This window comes from Maylandia zebra, unplaced genomic scaffold (genome assembly GCF_041146795.1).
Source record: "Maylandia zebra isolate NMK-2024a unplaced genomic scaffold, Mzebra_GT3a scaffold02, whole genome shotgun sequence".
Classification (NCBI taxonomy): Eukaryota; Metazoa; Chordata; class Actinopteri; order Cichliformes; family Cichlidae; genus Maylandia; species Maylandia zebra.
This window is the reverse complement of record NW_027490032.1, coordinates 4,408,339-4,429,356: the sequence shown is the minus strand read 5'-3', so window position 1 is coordinate 4,429,356 and position 21,018 is coordinate 4,408,339. Positions and strand designations below refer to the sequence as shown.

General features: G+C 40.6%; 1 protein-coding gene across 1 annotated transcript; it reads right to left on the bottom strand.

The window, feature by feature from the left end:
* Positions 1-4,416: 4,416 nt before the first annotated feature.
* LOC101472249 (immunoglobulin superfamily member 2-like) lies at positions 4,417-11,510 on the bottom strand. The gene is made up of 6 exons (XM_076881059.1): positions 11,279-11,510; positions 9,632-9,994; positions 9,020-9,379; positions 7,527-7,892; positions 7,049-7,414; positions 4,417-5,677 (listed from the first exon to the last, which is right to left on the bottom strand). Exons 1-6 carry the CDS (start codon positions 11,346-11,348, stop codon positions 5,232-5,234), a joined length of 1,971 nt encoding a protein of 656 aa, XP_076737174.1. The 5' UTR covers positions 11,349-11,510; the 3' UTR covers positions 4,417-5,231.
* Positions 11,511-21,018: the final 9,508 nt, after the last annotated feature.

The following is a 21,018-nucleotide window of genomic DNA, read 5'->3' as shown; positions in this document are numbered from 1 at the left end:
GTGACTGTCCGGACTGATATATTGTAGGAAATGACTTTGAGTGCAGAGGGCTAACTGCAAACACACTTACACACCTTATTATGATTATAATTTGACTAATTCTCTAGGTCAGTGAGTTCCAAACATGATATTCTAAACCAACTTTGAATCACTAGAGGAACAATGGATAATAACATTAGATTATCAAGTCTAGGCAGAGAGGTGTTTGGTTTTCTGTCTCGTACAGAGAAAGGCGCAGACACCAGACGAGGTGACTGAGATATGAGGATCCTTCGCAGCAGAGACAGACAGAGAGACTGCCAAGGCAGCAATTGGGGTCAATGGTCATGCCGTTTGGGCTCCTGCTAGTCACGAGAGGATGGATCAGAGAACCACAGAAATAATTGCAAAGGGGTTAGCGGAAATCCAGAAGCACCAGACCAAGGAGGGTCTGGCTAAGAAAGGGGGACTCAGCTGAGACCCCCCAAAAAACATAGATCTATTAACATAAGGGCAGAATAAATCCCTTGATCAATGCAAGAACTGAAGGGTAGTCTAACCCCTGACGTTGAAGAAAGAAGAGGAGAAGAGCGCAGAGAATCGCCCATTATTTGTTTAACTGTAAAGAAGATCAAAAGCCCCTCAGACAGAGGTTCTAGTCTGAGCACAAAGGTGGAGGCAGGAAACAACCAGAATGGGGATCGGGAAAGCTGAAAGTAATGGGAGATCTGAGAATTAGCTTTGGTGATAGTCTGTGACTTTTATGTTATGACAATTGCCCAAACACAGCAGTCATCCCATATATGGTCCACCCGTCAAAGGGAGATAGAAGGCCAAAGAGAGAAAGAAGCATAGAGAACTGACACCTAGTGGGTAAAAAGGGTGTGTGTGTAATATCTGGAGAGATGTGCTACACTTTCATTCCCAGCAACAAAACCCCATGTGGCTCTGTAACTAGAGCTCTGGCAAGATTCAGAACATAATTTAATGAAAGGGGTGTATTATGTCCATTAGGGTTTCCTTGTTCATTTTTACAGCTAGTTGGGTACAAAACACAACAGGGCAGTGTTGAGCTTTTGTTACCTAGTGGCTACACAAGCCAGGAAGTACCAACGACTGGATTTGGTGTGTGGTAGTAACAGGTAAATGAACTTTTTTTAAATTACTTGAATATATATGAGTGCTTGTGTATGAATACACAAACAATACTCATGGGCTTTCAATTGTGTAATTTAAGTGATCTTGGTGATCTCTGTTTTGGAAGTTCAGTTAACGCTAGAAATGTGTTTTTGAGTTTTTATGTGCTTTGGAGTTTGTATGTCAGGGGTCTCAAACTCGCGGCCCGCTGGTCATTTGCGGCCCACTGCACCTCTACTTGCATATTGATGTGAAGAAATATATTTTTTAATTATTATATGAAAAATTATCTAATACGATGGCAGAGTGTTACAGGCATGGCCCTTTATGACTGTAGCCTCATGTGCAGTGTAGTACTTGCTGCAGGGATAACGTGTGGGTCCGCCCCTCCCGCTGTGTATGTGTGAGCGTGAGGGAGGGAGAAAAAGTAAAGTCGAAAAGTTCGAGGTGCTACCAAGCAGAAACAGGAGATGGAAGCATGTAAATATAAAAATAACCACCGCAGCCAAAAAGAGTGACTAACGAGCCCAGTTGTAAGTAAGCTATTAAGAATCGACTGTACACTGTGTGTGTTTTCCTACGAAACAATAAAGTTCTGCTGGAGCAGCCTTTCAACGCCTCTCTCTGGCTCTCGCTAGCAAAGTTGACCCAGGCAGTAAAACTCGTTCCCGACACGGAACCCAAAGTATTAGCCCGAGGTCTCCTTACCACGGTTCGGGGCTGCGGGCCTGGCCGAGGTAACAAGAGAGAGCAAACATGTTGAGGGCTGTGTTAGTTCAGTGAGAGATTTATTTGGAAAGAAAACAATTTTCACTTTCAGTCGAAAACTAATGTGCACGCTTATACCTGCAATTGTTTGTTGTTAAATACAAACATAAATGTAACAAAAGTGCTTCCACGTGTCTGGCAAGAAAGAGCTGTTTATTTGGTAGTTCAATGAAACTACTGTACTACACTGCTGAGTGACTGTCTTCTGCTCGTCAAATACATTTCATTGCAATGTTGACCCTGCGCTAACTTGCGTATGACAAATTAAACTGAAAGGCTTCAGATAGTTAAGAGTGAGAAAAAAATTGCATTCATGTTTCCAATTTTGACTTGTTACACAATATTTGGAATTAAATAGAACTAACAAAACACTACATTTTAGGAAATATCAGTGGGTGTTCGTTTTTTTGTACTACTTGGACACTAATGTGGCCCAATGAGAGGATGGTGCCAGAAGTGGCCCGCGGCTCATTTGAGTTTGAGACCCTTGTTGTACATACTTTTTGGATTTTGTATGTGCTTTGTCTCTAGGGGCCACCATATTTATTTATACGTAAACATATATAAATAACACCACTTTTTTAACATTAGTAATTCCTTTTGTGCATACTTTTATATTGTTAATAATAAATTAATTAAAGCAACAAAAGAACCTGAAGAGCTGGCTCCTTTTAGTGAGCCGAGCCGAAATAGCCGGTTCTGGGGGCTGGGAAGCGCATCTGTAACCAGAAGGTTGCCGTTTGATCCCCGGGCTCTCTGTCCTGGTCGTTGTGTCTTTGGGCAAGACACTTCACCTACTGCCTACTGGTGTTGGCCAGAGGGGCCGATGGCACCATATGGCAGCCTCGCTTCTGTCAGTCTGCCCCAGGGCAGCTGTGGCTAACTGTAGCTTGCCTCCACCAGTGTATGAATGTGAGAGTGAATGAATAGTGGAATTGTAAAGCGCTTTGGGTGCTTTGAAAAGCGCTATATAAATCCAATCCATTATTATTATTATTATTCTCTAAAAAGAGACGGAAAGCCCATCACTCTGTGCGTTTATTGGCAGGAAATGTCGTCAAAATGACATACTTCCATGCTACGGCTTATTCTCAGTATTCTCGTAAAAATCTGCCTCAACAATCTGAGTTTGAAGCAAGGTTATTATCGTTAACGAAAACTAACGAAATAATGAAAACTAGAAGTGAAAAAACATTTTCGTTAACGGAAATATAATAAAAACAAAAAAAGGAAAACTAACTAAAACTATAATGAGTGTTCACAAAACTAACTAAAATTAACTGCATTTATAGCAAAAATGTGTTTAGTTTTCGTAGATGTGTGCGTGTCATACAATAGTCAAGGGTGAAAATGAAGTTTAGTTTCCAGATTTTTTTCTTGCTGTGTCTCATTATGCCAGCAGGTGGCAGTACGTTAGTCGAGTCGTCTGTGTTGCTGCTCCGTCCACGCGCAGAATCATGTCAGGAAAAGTCGGGAGAAAGCGCCAGAGTCCAATTTGGGATTACTTTGAATATGACTGTGCTTTGGATAAAGCAAGTGTCTTGTAGTGGAAAGAAACAAATTATGAGGGACATTTCTAAAGGGAAGAAAATCCCACAAACCTTAAAGCGCACTTGAAAAGTTCACACAAGAAGGCTAACCTAGCTTACCTTGAGAAGGGAGCACACTCAACCCTCATCCCCAGAAACAGAAGCTAACCCCGGGCAAGGCAGCGTGATGCATCCCGAGACAACAGGACGGGGATATCTACACAACTGTGTGAGTCAATTGCCTTCAAAAAGTTTATCAATTCACTTGAACCAAAATTACGAACACCCGGTGCTGCAAGAGTTAATAGTCTTATTGGGGCCAAGATATACATTTTATAGTTGCCTGGTATCAATGGTTGTTCATCTGCCTTTATTTATTTATTTATTTATTTATTTATTTATTTATTTGGGTATGGTAGCTGGAATAGCAACATACCCAAGGATGAGCAGAAGAGCAGGACTGATATGATGAAACTGGGATTTTGTTACACTTAATTATTGCAAACAAAACTAAAACTATAACTGAAACTAATCAAAACTAAACTGAAACTAAGGATTTTCAAAAAAATAAAAAATAAACTAAACTAGCAAACAATTGGTAAAAACTAATTAAAACTGATATAAAATTGAAAATCTGAAGTCGAAACTAAATAAAAATAAAAACTAATGAAAATTGCAAAACTATTAAAACCCTGGTTTGAAGTCTAATTTGGTTTTGGTTCCTTTAATAGTTATTTGTTTGTATTGCAGTGTGGCATTCTAAGATTTTTGAAATTAGACAAAAAAAAAGTTTTTGTCACACAGATCTTTTTTTTAGGCAAACAAACCTTTATTACTTTTTAAAAACGCACATGCCATTATGCAGCATTGATAGTCACACATAAAAATCATTGTAGTCAACAACAAAGTGGGGAAAATAATGAATTTTGGACCATTGCTTTAAATTTGAAAAAAAAAATTGGCCACCTGCTGGCCAAATAAAAAAGAAATTTAAGCCCCCGAATCCCCAGAAAAATACTTATCTCCAGAACTGCATTAATTTATGTTATAATAAATTTGGGATGAAAAATAGCGTTTATAATGGTTTTCAATGGGGCGTTTTTTGCCCCCAGGCCTAAAGGTGGATGCATGTTTGTAGCTTAGCCATTTTAAGCTAATCTAATGAACTTTGACCACAATTTTAAAATAAGATAAATAAAAATGTTTGGCATGTTTGGCTATATTCTATTCAACACAGTGAAAATGATTTGAAATAAAAAAAATAAAATAAAATAAAAAAACAGTGGCTGAAAAATGGCTTGAGGACCTCTTAAGGGTTCCCTGCTCCCTCCTTTCATTTAAATAATTCTGTTCTGGCACTGAACAACTAAACCTTCATGGGAAATAAACAATAAATCTGATGAGGAAATGACATGGAAAAGCCTTCACAAAGACCCATACTTTCCCTGCATTATTTTTTTTAGGTCCTCCACAGAGGTTTCAGTCTTCCCCCAAAGGAAAATAATGATGATCGTAATCAAAACTTTTTAATATATGCTTATATTGCTTGATTTTTAACAGTTTCCAGACTAAATATGCCCACCCCCACACATTTCCAATCAAAACCAGAAAAAACCCAAAGATGTTAAAAAACAAACACGGGCTGTGTGAGACATTTGCAGCTGACTACCTCCTGCTGGATTCACATCACTGTGAACTCACGTCTGTCCTCAGAGCATCTGGCTTTTTGCCACGAAAGGTGGGATGAGTGGGATGAAGAGAAAGTTCTACCTTGGTGCTTGGCTGTATTTGTGTTGTGCTGTTTTTTTCTCCTTCTGTCTATTGTGTCATTTTTATGTAGTAGATTATACTTGCAAAAGAAACCAATAAAAGCACAATAACAGCTCTCAGTCCAACATACTTACCTTTTGGAATAACTTTTAGGTGGATGATGCTGATGGGATCAGTCTTTAAAATGTATAACTTTCTACCGTCTCTCACTTCCTGGATGATGCAACACTCGTATGTTCCCCTATCAGCAGTCGTCACATCCTTCAGAATCAAAGACATGACTCCATCCTTCATCTGTCTGTCCTGCAGATCCACCCGGTTCTTAAAAGATGGATGCTGATAATCTCGAACAAACTCTTTTTCCCAGTACCAAAAGACATATTGTGCCTTCAAGTCACGTCTGCTCCACTCTACACCTGGTATGAGGACAGCGTTTGGAGCTCGACATGTCAGAGTGACGTTCTGTCCAGACTCAGCTGTGATGATTTTTTGGCCTGAAAGAGAAAAAAAAAACAAATAGCAGAGAGGTTAAAGAACTAACTGATAACTACAACAGCCAATCACAGACAAAAAAAATACAAACCAAGAAAAAGACCCAATGCTATATGTCTCATGTTTCAACTAGTTCTTCAACGTGCAGCCCTTTACCTACTTTGTCTAAGTTACTATAAACATTTAGGAATAACAGAAGTGAATCACCTCTTTTCTGCAGGCTGTAGCCAGTTTTAAAGTATAAAGTACGACTACAAAGATCCAAGCTTCAGACTTTTATTCTTCTCAGAAACATCAGACATCAAAAACCAAGAAGCAGCTATATGTATTCCAGGGGTCGGCAACCTGGGGCATGCGAAGGCTTAACTGATGGCACGACCATATCTGGAGTAGCCATCGGGCACACTGGGTATTTTCTTGGTGGGCCGATGATTTTTAATTTTTTTTTGTAATGGTATAAAAATTGAAAGATGGTGGATTGGCCAGATGTTGGCAGGTGCAAAAATAACTCAGTTGTTTGGTGGTGGCTATGGCAGAGCTTCCCAGAGGTGGATGAGGGAAGGGGAGGCAGGAGGAAGAGAGACGCGAGGCGGCCGCCGGTCTGAGTGTCAGGTGAACTGAACTTCAGGTAAGAAGTTATGACCTGCAGTCTATCTGGGTCAGATATAAACCAAGTTTAGGTGGAGTTGATTTTCATTATGCTGACTTTTTCGTACTGGGTACTAGCTAGCATGAGTTTCTATACAGCTGGGTGGTGTTCATGGAGCTGCATTTTCACCTGCTGGACATCATTACCTGACAAGTTTAACTGTATTCAGAACATTACAGAGGCCTTGTTGACAGTATTTGGCTCTACATGTCTGTGTGAGCAGATTTTCTCTGACACAAAAAGTGTCCTGAGGTAGCCGTCTGAATGCTGGACACTCGGAGACCTGTGTCTCTGTGCGGGAGACCAGAGATCACATTATCATGTGTATCTCTGTATTAACAAACATGTCATATTGGCCCAGTTTATTTTTCTTATCATTGTTGTCAGGAGACCATAAAAAGCATTTGCATTCTCTGTTGTACAGTTCATTTGCTGTTATGGATAAAAATTCTTGTGTTTTGTTTCAAAATAGCTGATAACTATTCGCTGATAGCTGCCAACATTTGCGAACAAATATAATCTTATAGAGTGGTTCCATATAGTGTGTAATATATATATATAATTCTTTATATATAATGCATATAAAGCGTTATTAAATTTATTGCTAATGCAATCATATGGCACATTGACTTCTGAGGAAATTTTAGATGGCACTCATAATCAGAAAGGTTGCCTACCCCTGATCTATACTGACAATAGTACTAACTGAACTCTACCAACTCACTTTGAGGAACAACACTCAGGTAGGTGGTGCTGATGGGGTAACTATCCAGACTGGCTCTCTTCCTGCGGTTCACTCCTCTCTGGGCCACATAACACTCGTATGTTCCAGTGTCATTAATTGTCACATTCTTCAGAATCAAAGACACGTCTTTATCCTTCATCTTTCTGTCCTTCAGATGCACCCGGTTCTTAAAAGATGGATGCTGGTGGTAATCTGGAAAAAGCTTGTAGTCCTGATAATAAAGGACATATTTTGGCTCCAAGTCAACTCTGCTCCACTCTGCAGCTATTATGGGGTTGTTGCTGATTAGAGCTGGACATGGCAGAGTGACCGTCTGTCCCATCACAGCTATGATGATTTTTTTGTCTGAAAGAGAAAAACACAGAATGGTTAAAGAAGAGAAGTGATCACTAGAGCAGCCAATCATATATATTTATATATATGTGTATGTGAGTGTGTATAACCTGAACCAACTCACTCGACGGAATAACACTCAGATAGATGGTGCTGATGCGATGACCTTTCGGACTGGCTATCTCCCAACCCAACAATTCCCTCTGGACCACATGACACTCGTATGCTCCCGCGTCATCAGTAGTCACATCCTTCAGAATCAAAGACACGTCTCCATTCTTCATCTGTCTGTCTTGCAGATCCACCCTGTTCTTAAAAGATGGATGCTGATTTTCTGGATGAAATCGCTGATTCGGGTAAGAAAGGACACATTCTTCTCCCAGGTCAGCTCTTTTCCACACTACAGTAATGATAGGCTTAAAACTTGTGAGTGGAACTCGACATGGTAGAATTACGTTCTGCCCAGAATCAACTATGATGTTTTTCTGGTCTGAAGGAGGAAAACAACACACAGAGTAGAGAAATCAAAGAACTAACTACAGCAGCCAGTCACAGAAAAAAAAAAAATTATTTTTTTTTCTGTGACTAATAATAATAATAATAACAATTATATATATATATAAAGTATTAGCAAAGGGACCTCTGGCTAATACGTCGGATCCCGTGTCGGGCTCATAGCCGAAAACTAGCTTTACTTTGTTGTTTGGGTCAACTTTGCTACCGAGAGACAGAGAGAGGCGTTGGAAGGCTACTCCATTGGAACTTATTATTTCGGGGGAAAACACGAAAAATGTGTATAATCGAGTCTTAATAGCGTACTTACAAGCGGGCTCGTCAGGCAACTCGTACTTTTCCACTCTACTTTTTCTCATTCCCTCGCTCATAGACACCCAACGGGTATGGCAAACTATTCTCACTGCAGAACGGACTACACTGCCCATGAGGCTACATTCGTTAGGGCTATGCCTGCAACAATCACCCTTTTGCCGTCACATTAAATCATTTTTGGAATAAACATTTTTTAAAACATTTCTTCATGTCATTATGTGGGCTGCAAGTAGAGGTGACATGGGGCGCGAGAATGAGACACCGGCATTAAAGCCTTGTAATGCATGTTTTGTTTGGGTTTCCACTGGCGTGGAATTACCAGAAACAGAGGGCACAGCCTAACATATGAAACAGGAAAAGACCACAGTGTAATCCATTTATTTCAACAAAGTAACTGTATTCTCAATATCACTTTTTTAAACTGTAACTGTAACGGAATACAGTTACTCATATTTTGTATTTAAATTCGTAACACCGGTACATGTATTGCGTTACTCCCCAATACTGGGGGTACCAGAGAGCCAAAGAAGAAAGGACGGGGAGCCATGAACCATCATGGAAGGACAAGCCCCTGCACAGCATGTAGTACTGACAGATAGAGGAAGTGGCTGGCATCCTGAAATTCTACCAGCAGCTCGACAAAGCTGGACCAGAAGAAAGCACTGAGTCACCAATCATGGCATGGCATGCTATTTTTTCATGGTCAGTGTAAATGTGGGGTACAGAAGATTATATAGGTCCCTCATCCTATTCATGTGAACCCCTCCTTCATGTAAAACTCAAACTTACCTGGAGGAACAACAGTTAGGTAGGTGATTCTGATGGGGTGAATGTACAGACTGGCTCGTTTCGTTTTTTGCTGGTCAACATAACACACATAGAGTCCTGAGTCATCAGCTGTCACATCCTTCAAAATCAAAGACACGTCTCCATCCTTTATCTGTCTGTCCTTCAGATCCACCCTGTTCTTAAAAAATGGATGCTGATCATCTGTATCAATCTCTCCATCCTGGTAAAAAAGGACATATTCTGGCTCCAGGTCAGGTCTTATCCAAAATGCAGCTATGATGGGGTCATTGCTGTTTGGAGCTTGACATTCTAGAGTGGCCGTGGACTTGTCTCCCCCAATAATTATGCTGTTATTGTGGTCTGAAAGAAGAAACAAAATAGAGCACAGAGGTTAAAGAACTAACTCATCACTACAGCAGCAGCCAATCACAGAAAAGAACAGGGGATGCTATGGCAACCTAGACATCTCTTCTCAACAACAGATGTCTACAAATGCACCTCTCTTTTACAGGCTGTAGCCAGTTTTAAAGTATAAGGTACAAGTACAAGGATCCAAGCTTTGTTCACCTCAGAAACATCAGACAACAAACAAACTGAACTCTACCAACTCACTTTGAAGAGAAACAGTCAGGTAGGTGGCTCTGATGTAGTAACCATCCAGACTCGTTGTTTTGCTGTGGTTCGCTCCTTTCTGGACCACGTAACACTCGTATGCTCCCGCGTCATCAGTAGTAAGATCCATCAGAATCAAAGACACGTCTCCACCCTTCATCTGTCTGTCCTGCAGATCCACCCGGTTCTTAAAAGACGGATGCTGGTAATCTGGAACAAGCTTATTGTCCCGGTAAAAAAGGACATATTCTGGCTCCAGGTCACGTCTGCTCCACTCCACAGCTACAATGGGGTTGTTGTTGCTTGGAACTTGACATGGCAGAGCGATGGTCATTCCAGTCTGACCTAATATAACTTCTTCTACTGAAAGAGGAAACAACAGAGGGGTTCAAGAGATCAACGAACAACCTGAGCTACTGGGAGATCAGGGAGCTTTTTACTGTACATTGCTTCAGACAAACACAAGGGGCACATTCAGTCAATGACTGACTGTCTAGTGAAGGAATATTGTGTGAACTCACTTAATGAAGGGCTACTGTACTTACAGCACCACTGTTTCATAATTACTTATTATTTAGTCTATAAATACACTGTTATGCTTTGTCTTCTGTATATTTTATATATTTTATTTTATTGTTTACTCTATTTAATTTGTAAAATATGTATACACACACACACACACACACACACACACACACACACACACATAGAAAAACATATCTAGTATACACATCCAGTAATGCATATACTATTATATATTGTACATATATTTATTAGTCTCAGATTTAGCCATTCTTATATTTTTCTTGTTTTACATTATTGTATTTTTGTCCAACTCTGTTGCTTGTGCAGCTCGAACACAAGATTTTCACTCACATGTGCTGTACCAGTGTACCTGCACATGTGAAGTGACAATAAAAGTGATTTGATTTGATCTGCATTTATATATATATATATATATATATATATATATATATATACACACACACACACACACATATATATATATACACATATATATACACATATATATACATATATATACATATATATACATATATATACATACATATACATACATATATAAAATAAAAGAAAGTAACTTCCAATAGTGTTAACGTACTACACAAGTCATTGTAAGTGGGCTAAAGCAGTTAATTAAAAGTAGTCTAACATAGATGTAAATGCTGTAATTTGATTACTTTAATAAACCATGTAACTTGGATGGATTAGATGCTGGCGTGACCACAGTGCACACATCTGCTGTTGCTCACAGTGGTCCAAGGGATCGCTCAGGGAGTTTGTGTGTTCGCTCAGACACATGAAAAATTAGAGGGAACATTGGATATCAGATGTGCTCTGGGGTGACCTTTGACCTGTAGGTATGAGAAAATGAAGCAGGTGTAGCAGGAAGAGAGGACAAGCTCAGGTAAACAAAGTGCTCACAAGCTAAATGACGCAGCTCTCCTCCTCCCACATTTCTGGTTTAACAGAATTGTGGAAAAGAAACAGACGTCAGATCAGTCCTTAAGCTTTAACTCTCGGCAGATGTGGCAGGTCATACAGCCCAGTTAAACACACCTTTAAAACAATGAACAGAATCCTTGAAGAGTGTTAATAATTTATAAATCTGACATTTAATCTCACCTGCAGAGACAAACGAGAGGCAGACAGACAGTAAAGTCCAGCAGATAAATGCAGACGTTACAGCAGACATTGCTCCTTCGTTTAAAGTGTAATAAATGTCCAAAATATGGTGGTATTCTTCAACAATTAAAAAATCCCTGAACTTAAAATCTGATGTATTTTTAAAGAAAGCTGAAAGTCTCTTAGTGTGATACCAGTAATCAGTTAACTTGTTCTTCCGATTGTCCAGACAGACGAGTGTTTCTTTCTCTTTCTCTTTACTCGAGTTTACGGTAGCGCAGTCTGCAGACCTTTACGTCTTTTTATTGGCCCGGTGAGCGTAAACACTGTAGATTCGTGCCAATAGGAGCGGCGAATCCGAAGTTGCGTCACCCCGCAGCGGAACAGCGAAGAAGCCGGCAATGGAAGAGTCCGCTACTTTTGACAGATGCATCTATGGTCAGAAAGGGTTTGAAGATCACACCTTTTAAGAGATGTGGGAATTATATTGTCAGTACAGCAGCCAAAAGGACAGACCTGAGAAGTTCAGTGATGAGCAGAAGGAGGTCATTCGGAAGGCACACAGTTTTGTTTGTTTGTTTGTTTTTTCACTTTATTTATCACATTTTAGACATACAGTCAAGTTAAACAGGAATCACATAAAAGATGACATTGTGTACAATTTGGAACAAAGAGTGACAGGGACAGTGAGACAAAAGTGAGAACAAAAAATAAAATAAATTAAGGGGAACATAAATAAACAAAAGTTAGCAAGAGCCAAATTCAAGTTAGTAGTTTCAAACGGTTACAGATGTTAACAGTCACGAGGGCCTTGGCGTTTTTTGATGAGGAGATTGTCCTTATATATTGTGCAAGTTCCATTTTTAATACAAGAAGTTCAGGCTTTCTGCCGAGGACTATGCTTTTGCTTTTGCCAAAAATAAAACCAAATTTATAAAGAAGAAAGCATCATTGTCCTTGTCTTTAAAATTATAACAGCCAAAGATAACATCCTTATAGTATAGTTGAAGATTAGGGAGAACAGAGTCAGTAATAAACTTGTGGAAATCCTTCGAGAATCCTTCCCGACGTCAGTCTCCGCCTGCTTCAGCGACCGTTTTTCCCTTCGATCCTTTTTCTCAGCCCGGCTCCGCTCGCTCTCCGTCTGTAACGGCTGTTCCGAAGCCAGGCTTCGTGCACTGATCGTTACTAGAGTAACTGCTTGCCTGTTCCAACCCATCGCTAGCCTTCGCCGCGTTTGGGTCTAGCCAGCACGCCACACGGGCACGCCGAATTACTGTGTTTAATTCGTGCGTTTCCCTCGATCGTGACAGGAGCTCCTGACATGAAGAGAACGCTGTCTGAGCGGCGAACAGGTGGGTGGTGTCTCCCTTTCAAACCCGACCCCGTGATCAGCTGATCACTACCTGACAGGAACAAGTAAGTGCTGTGCAGCAGAACAGGGCAGTAAATTACTTAGTTAAAGGTAGTGATATGTGATTAATCTTGGCAAAGTGTGCATTTTTTCCATCGATCGCGGTACTCACAATGAACTGTATTGTTTAGCAACGGCTGACGAGTACCCCCAGGTGTGATCCTTCATTGTGGCCAGGTGATGATGCTGAACTGATAGCTGCATCCCAGTCTGTGGAAGGTATGTGAGATTCAGAGTTAATATACATTGTAGGCTACTGTTTGTACAAAGTCATTATAATTACAAAACTAATTGTTCATATCATTTATAGATTTACTGAAGTCCCAACACTCCACATCTGCAAGTCAACCTCTAAAGCAACAGCTGACAAGCAGAGGTGCTTCCTCCTCCCAGACGTCTGGAACACAGACACAGCTCACCTGTCCAAGGAGTTTGAGAACACTGTACAGTCACAAAACAAATCTACTGTGCAGCCCAAACACTGTGAGTCCACAGAGGCTGCCACACAGTCCATAAAACTTGACACTGTTGGACTCACTAAGTCATCTGCATCCCAGTCATGATCATACAACACAATTACCGTTGTGAGTCATTCACCTGTAAGTGATATTTATTTGAAATCAGACTATTTCAGTTAGTGTGTGTGTGCGTGCGTGCGCACGTGCGCGTTGTTGTAGTATTCTATGTCATATGTGTGTGTTTCAGGTGGAGCTAGAGGGATCGGTGTGTCTCTGGGAAAATCCTAATGGTATCCCATCTGCTGACATTTCCTGGCTTAAAGAGGACACTGAAAGAGGGCTGTTTACTCCTGTTCAGACATACAAGGATGTCACTGGTGTGTTAAAGAGGTGACGGGTGATTAAATCAGATAGCATGTGGTTTTGCCCACCAGAACCTCCTGGCTATGCCAGGGCTCTTTTTTTCGCAGCCACGTCTTTTTGTGGGGTCCTTTTGGGTATGGAAGTCCTCTCTGAAGTGTCCTCGAGCTGATGAATGTGTGGGTAAAGGACAAAATGTGCACATATACAAGTCTGGCTATCGCCAGGGTAATTTCACATAAATATTTTACTCAAGTCTTCAAATGTAAACGGTAAAACTGCCATCCTTGATTCATATGCCTATTTTGGTCATTTTCCTCTCTTCATTATAGACTTCAGGTACGTCACATCTGTGACGTGTCCAACTGGTACACGATGCTTACTGAGGTCCCGTGCTGTGGACATGTACAAAGGCAGGCAGAAGTGGCGGAGGAGGAAAAGTTGGTCGGTGGCTTGCCTGGGACTCGGCAATTTTATCACAACTCAGGAACACCAAGCCATGTTCCCGGCAATCTTGACTAGCAAGTGAGTAAAATGAAACAAAGTCATGAAACAAGCAAGCAGACCTTGCTTAGTCTTGAAAGACACTGGTCTGTTGTCTTCAACAGATATTGACCACGTATTTGTTTTGTGTGTGATTAGCCTTTGAACAATTTTTATGGACAGAAAGGTATATCTCTGTATTGTTGTGACAGAGGGGATACAAAAGATGTTCATGTAATGTATTGTAATGGGGTTTTTATTATTTAAAATACTATTACATAATGCAAACATTTCCCTTTTTATTTTTTCTTTTAGGTGGTGAAAAAGCTGTCTGGGGAAGGTCATGGTTCGGAAATGAAATGCTTGTGGAAATGCTTGTGCGTCTGGACATCTTTCACTGGATCCACCGGTTTGATGCAGCCATCCGTACAGAGCCTCATGCAAAGTACTCTGCATTTAAGTCCGCTTGAACTGAAGTGAGTCTCTTCAAAACACCTGGTAGAAAAGTCCTCATTTCAAAAGGTTGTTATAATATTAATACAATTTGGGACAAACTGAAGATCACAAATATGAGCCCACGCCCAGCACTGCACGGACCAAGGTTTTGAAGGGAAGGCGAGACTTGTTGATGCCAGTCTCCCAGCCCCAGCCACCTCTTCCACCTGTGCCACTACTAGCCGTGGGTTTTTATAATCGATTTATCGACTAAAATCGATTCCGGCTTGGATAACGTGAAATCGATTCCTTAAAATCCTGAATCGATTTTTTTAATATCAATTTATTTTGCCCAAAATGCCAGAATCTCAGGTGAAACCTCAAAATTTCAAAAACCACCAAAGAGCTAAAACAGTAAATGAGAGCAGGTGCACCGATTCTGCGCAAAGACGTAAACACACAGCGCGGATCAGAATCAGTGACATGTCGCCTTTCTCACCTGACAGCACGGACACGGTCAGGGCTGAAAGCCGACAGCTCGCTGATTCTGATCTGTCGGCGGGTTCGCGCTTTGTGTTCACGCCCTTTTTCACGCCCTTTATGCGCTGATTCTAAAGCTGTTAGTTTGATCTCTCTCCAAACAATATTGACCGAACCAGCAGCAAAAGAAGATCCAAACTGCGCTTCACATAAACATCGTCATGGATTCACTCTTTTACTGTTTTGCTTCCACCACACTTCATGCACATCTGTCTCTCTCACACTGTCTCTCTCTCTCTTCTTGTGTACTTCAAGAACAGTTTCTTGTCTAAAAATCTGTTTTCTGCATTATTTGCTTGCTTTTTACGCACACGTCTACTGTTGTTTACAGTGCTGTGGGCTGCTGGGTTTTTTTTTGTTTGTTTTTGTTTTTTTTGGGTCCTTTTACATACTTCCAACGAAAAGAGAACCTTATTTCTGCTGTTCAATACTGAACAAATTTAAACTTTTTAAAATTATGCAAAATGCTGTGTCTCTAATAAAACCGCTGTAATGTCAGAGGTAATGTTCATATGTTGATTAATGGTTTTCTTTAATTTTTGATCTACTGCGGAATATTTTTACAAAATCCCAGGCCAGGAAAAATCACCGTCATATTTTTCTGTGTTTTATCTTCAGCTACTTTGACACGAAATCATCTGCTTTGACACTTACACCTTTGATGAAGTCTTGCAAGTGTCAGCTTCCTTTTTATAGATACAAAAATATGTAAATGTACTGATCTGAATTATAATATTTTTGACTGTCAAAATTTCCCAGATTCAAATCAAATCGAATTGAATAGAATCGTGGATCAAATCGATTTGGGACCTAGTGAATTGGAATTGAATCGATTCTAGAAATCAGTGACAATACCCAGCCCTAGCCACTACCACTTGGAAAGACCCCCCCCCCCCCCCCCCCCCCCCCCCACAACCTCTACCATCACCAGACCTGTGTCTTCAGTGGCTGCTTCTACATCAACCTCTGAGACTGTTGGGCCCCCCATTCTGCAAAAAAATCCCTGCAGCGAGACTATCCCTGGCAATAGTGGCCCTGCTACATCACTCTCTTCCACACTGGCCATAACACCCACCATTACCATACTAAACACCGCAGGCAGGCCTTCAGTCTGGGCAAGGGAAACGCAGTATAAGCGTAAGCGTAAGGATCACCCCATCAGAAGTAGGAGCCAAGGTGTCACGGGTGCAAAACCTCCCCATTTGCAGAATCTGCCGCCAGACAACCCAAGGACATAAAAAATCTAAAAAAAAAAAAAAAAGAACTTTTCTGCTGTGTAAAAATGATGTCCCCCATCAACAGGTCTCAAAAACAGTTTTGAGCAGCTACAAGCACTTTACCTCGATGGTTGACCAGCTTGGGGAGGTTTAAAAGGGTTTTCCATTGCAGAGCAGGACCTGGTGTGGTACCCCATATGGGTTTGCAGGACAATCGACTTTTAGAATGATCAAGACATTCAACTTTTATCTTTTTGTACTCTTTTAAAATACCACTGATTGCAGTTGTTGTTGTTTTTGTTGTCTTTTACAATACAATGACCTTTAGTTAGAATCAAGTTCACTGATTGATTATACTGCTGTCTTTGTGTTTTACTGTTTCATCCATTTTAATAAAGTGTTTTGCATTACAGTAACAGTGAGGTTGGGCCCCCCTTTGTTTTACAAGAAAAATGTTTTGTTTTCAAAACTCCACTGATATTTGGTAAACAATCAAACAAAAACAATTAAACTGTAATACATTATAGGTAGTAATGAAATATACTACTAACTCGTTTACCTACAAACACAGCTGTTTCTATGCATTTGGGCCTTTCGTCCACATGTAAACAGCCTTTCGAATCACCGAAAACTGAGATATTTTTTTTTAAACTTCTTTTTTGTGTGGAGGAGGAATACAGAGGTCGTCTCGTCACGGAGCGTCAAAGGTATGTGCCTTTTTTCACATCACGCTGTGCGCCACTTTATTGTTTACATGAGCTGAATTGCAGAATGGCAGATAAAGACAAAATATTGTTGATCTGACTATCTTCAGTTTTTACGCGCATACATATACACACACGTTACTGTCCCTACATTTAGAAAGGCAGAGGTGTCACAAAGTAATTACATGTCGTTGTTTTTTTTCATGTGTAATAATATTCAACATTGCTATCAAAAATTTTTTTCAAAAAATGCCTCTCTGTGCAAAATGGGTTCAAAAACATAAACAAATGTGGGATGCTGTTTGTCCGTGATTTGAAACGGGGAAACAAATCGTGGCAGGATCAGCCTGATGTTATTTGGATCTGTTGCGAAATCAGTTTCACCCCGGTTCTTTTTATTCCTTGGGCATCCATAGACGGTCATTTTCACAAAAACCTTTATTCATCTTTATTCATCTTCATTTCAGCATGCATCTTCTAGAAGGGGAGACGTGCAAGGCCGGTGTCCCTCTGCAAATCTTCCACTCCTTTGTTACAGTTAGCGTTATAGAAATGACCCAAACATAAAACCTCCATGGTGTGTTGCAAACTCTGTGTTTGTGTGTGTATGCACGAGCACATGAGTGCCTGTGTGTGCGCGTACCCATATGTCTATGTGAGTGCATGTGAGTGACTGTATGTGTGTGTGTGTGTGAGTCACGTGAGTGAGTGTGCTTGTAGGTGTGGGTGCGTCGTAACAGTCAAAGCACTGTGTGTGCGTCTCTGTGTATGTGACTTCCTGACAGTCATAAAAGTAATCTCCTCACCCAAGCTACAACAACTTCCTGTAGGCAACATACAAAACATAGTTAACATATTACAAACACTGAGACCCCCACTCTGCCATTGGCCTCTTGTTGTCTTACATTTACATTTAAAGTGGAGAGTCTCCTGCAAACCTATTTCTAAGTTATAATAATTATGAGCTTTTATTAAAGGTACAAGCATCAGCATCGGCAACCCCCACCTGTAGCTTCCTGTCTCCTTTTATGACAGGCAGACCCCCAGTGTCCATAAATTCCTTTCCCTGCACACAATTACACACACTCTCAGGCCTATAGCTAAGCCAAACTAAAACGCACAGACAAATCCTTTCCTTATTCCTCTGATTTACTGCTGGACCCTCTTTTCTAAGCAAATTTAACACATTATATTCTAATAATTATTTTCTTGTACTCACAGATCCCACTGTAACTTTACTGTATAAAGAGCTAACATCTCCAAAATGTCAGGAGTAGTTAGTCATTACAAGAAGAGTTTGTGAACTAAAAATCAAGAATGTGGGATACAGTTTGTCTGTGATTTCGAGAGCCCAGCACCTGCTTCCGACAGCGAAAACTAATGCTGCAGGGGAGACCTACCTAGGCACTTGTGCAGGTGAAGCCAAAGGGAAGATATGCTTTTCTAGTCTTTGCTTGGAAGGAAGTTGGTTTGGAACCATATTTGTAATCATTTTGCGACTCTTTTGCCTTTGACATGTGGACCCTAACATGGTAGCAAAGTGCAACAACGTCTCTCTGTAGAGGGTCAAGAGTTTAGGGTATGCCTTTAATTTTTTCCCTGACAGTACAATGGCATGAATAATCCTTCACATTTTACCAGTATAAATATAAAACAATTACATGGGGGCAACATAAAAGACTCTTATGACTAGTCAGTCTGCCCCAGGGCAGCTGTGGCTGCTGTGGCTAGCTTGTCTCCACCAGTGTGTGAATGTGAGAGTGAATGAATAGTGGAATTGAACAGCGCTTTGAGGTTTTGAGACTATAATGCAATCCATTATAGTAATTACACATCATAATAACGCAGAAGAAAAGAAAGCAATTCATTCTCAATTGCTGTTGATTTCAGGGGATTTTCCAACCTGTTTTGGTTCAAAAGAGCCAAAGGAAAATCATCATCTGCTGCGTTACCCACATGAACTCTCCAAGCCCCAGGAACCACCCCTCCTCTTTTCACACCGGATGCGATTAGTCACATATATGGAATCCATTAGACACTTCCGGAGTACCCCCCTCCCCTCACCGGATGTGATTCGTCGTGCTTATGGATCATATTACACACATCTGGATTCGATTAGACACTTCCGGAGTTCTTCCGGTAGGGTCAAAAGGTCAAGGCTGGGGCCATCAATCAAATTTTGACATAAGCCGTATGGGATATCTCTCTCTCCTGTTTTGGCTTCCCTTCATTGGCTTCCTGTTAAATCCAAAATTGAATTCAAAATCCTGCTCCTCGCATACAAGGTCTTAAATAATCAGGCCCCATCTTATCTTAATGACCTTGTAGTACCATATCACCCTATTAGAGCACTTCGCTCTCGCTCTGCAGGCCTACTTGTTGTTCCTAGAGTATTTAAAAGTAGAATGGGAGGGAGAGCCTTCAGTTTTCAGGCCCCTCTTCTGTGGAACCAGCTTCCAGTTTGGATTTGCTAAAGCATATAGTTAGGGCTGGACCAGGTGACCCTGAATCCTCCCTTAGTTATGCTGCACTAGACGTAGGTTGGTGGGGGATTCCCATGAGTTTTTCCTTTCCAGTCACTTTTCTCACTCACTATGTATTAATAGACCTCTCTGCATTGAATCATATCTGTTATTAACCTCTGTCTCTCTTCCACAGCATGTCTTTATCCTGTCTTCCTTCTCTCACCCCAACCGGTCGCAGCAGATGGCCCCGCCCCTCCCTGAGCCTGGTTCTGCCGGAGGTTTCTTCCTGTTAAAAGGGAGTTTTTCCTTCCCACTGTCGCCAAAGTGCTTGCTCATAGGGGGTCATATGATTGTTGGGTTTTTCTCTGTATCTACTGTATATATATATATATATAAAGCACCTTGAGGCGACTTATGTTGTGATTTGGCGCTATATAAATAAAATTTAATTGAATTAGAAGGGGGAAGAAGGGGATACCTTGGTCAAAGGTTTCGAGTGAATGAAGGGGAAAAAAAGAGGCTTGTGATTGGTGAAAAAATGTGCAATAAAGGAGACTTCTCCTTTTCATTCAGTCTGTATATGTTTCCAGCTCCTTTATCCGACCTGATGCCTGGACTGCTGTCTGTGGTCTTCAGCATGATCACAATGTGTTATTTATGTGTTTTGAGTTGTTTACAATGACATGACAGTAAGCATTATCAGTGCACATACAATAAAAGCATCTAGTTTTTACTCCAACATTGATGATGATTTTCTTTTGGGTCTTTTGAACCAAAACAGGTTGGAAAATCCCCTGAAATCAACAGCAATTGAGAATGAATTGCTTTCTTTTCTTCTGTGTTATTATGATGTGTAATTACTATAATGGATTGCATTATAGTCTCAAAACCTCAAAGCGCTGTTCAATTCCACTATTCATTCACTCTCACATTCACACACTGGTGGAGACAAGCTAGGCACAGCAGCCACAGCTGCCCTGGGGCAGACTGACTAGTCATAAGAGGAGGTGAAGGATTATTCATGCCATTGTACTGTCATTTACAGACAGGGAGAAAATTAAAGGCATACCCTAAACTCTTGACCCTCTACAGAGAGACGTTGTTGCACTTTGCTACCATGTTAGGGTCCACGTGTGAAAGGCAAAAGAGTCGCAAAATGATTACAAAGTTGCCATGAGAGATTATGTTTGTCCTGTGACAAAGTATTTGAAGAGGGGTCACTGAATAGTTGATTATGAAAATGGTGTGATCATATACCATGGCTTTCACAGTCACCAGATCTCAACCAAGACTATCTGGGTAGATTTGACTGACATAACAGATAGATAATAGCTCTGTTAGTGTTTCAGAATCAATTCCAGTAAACACTGAAGCTCTTGCGGAGATTTGATGCAGAACAGCTGATTGTTCTGATAATATTTTGAAATGTTCAAAATGCCCTGGCTGCATTTTAAGGTAAACAGCAGCAAAAAAAAAACTGTTTGCAAAACTCAGTAACTTTTTTGAAGAAGTAACTATATAATTAATTGCCCAACATTGGTCATTATATGCTGTATTTTGCAGATAGAGTTACAGGACTCTCTCCCAGACCACAAACGCATAGTCATAATACAAGTCAGAGCTTTATAATAAATAAAAAAATGAAAAAGTTCTCTTTTCAAAAT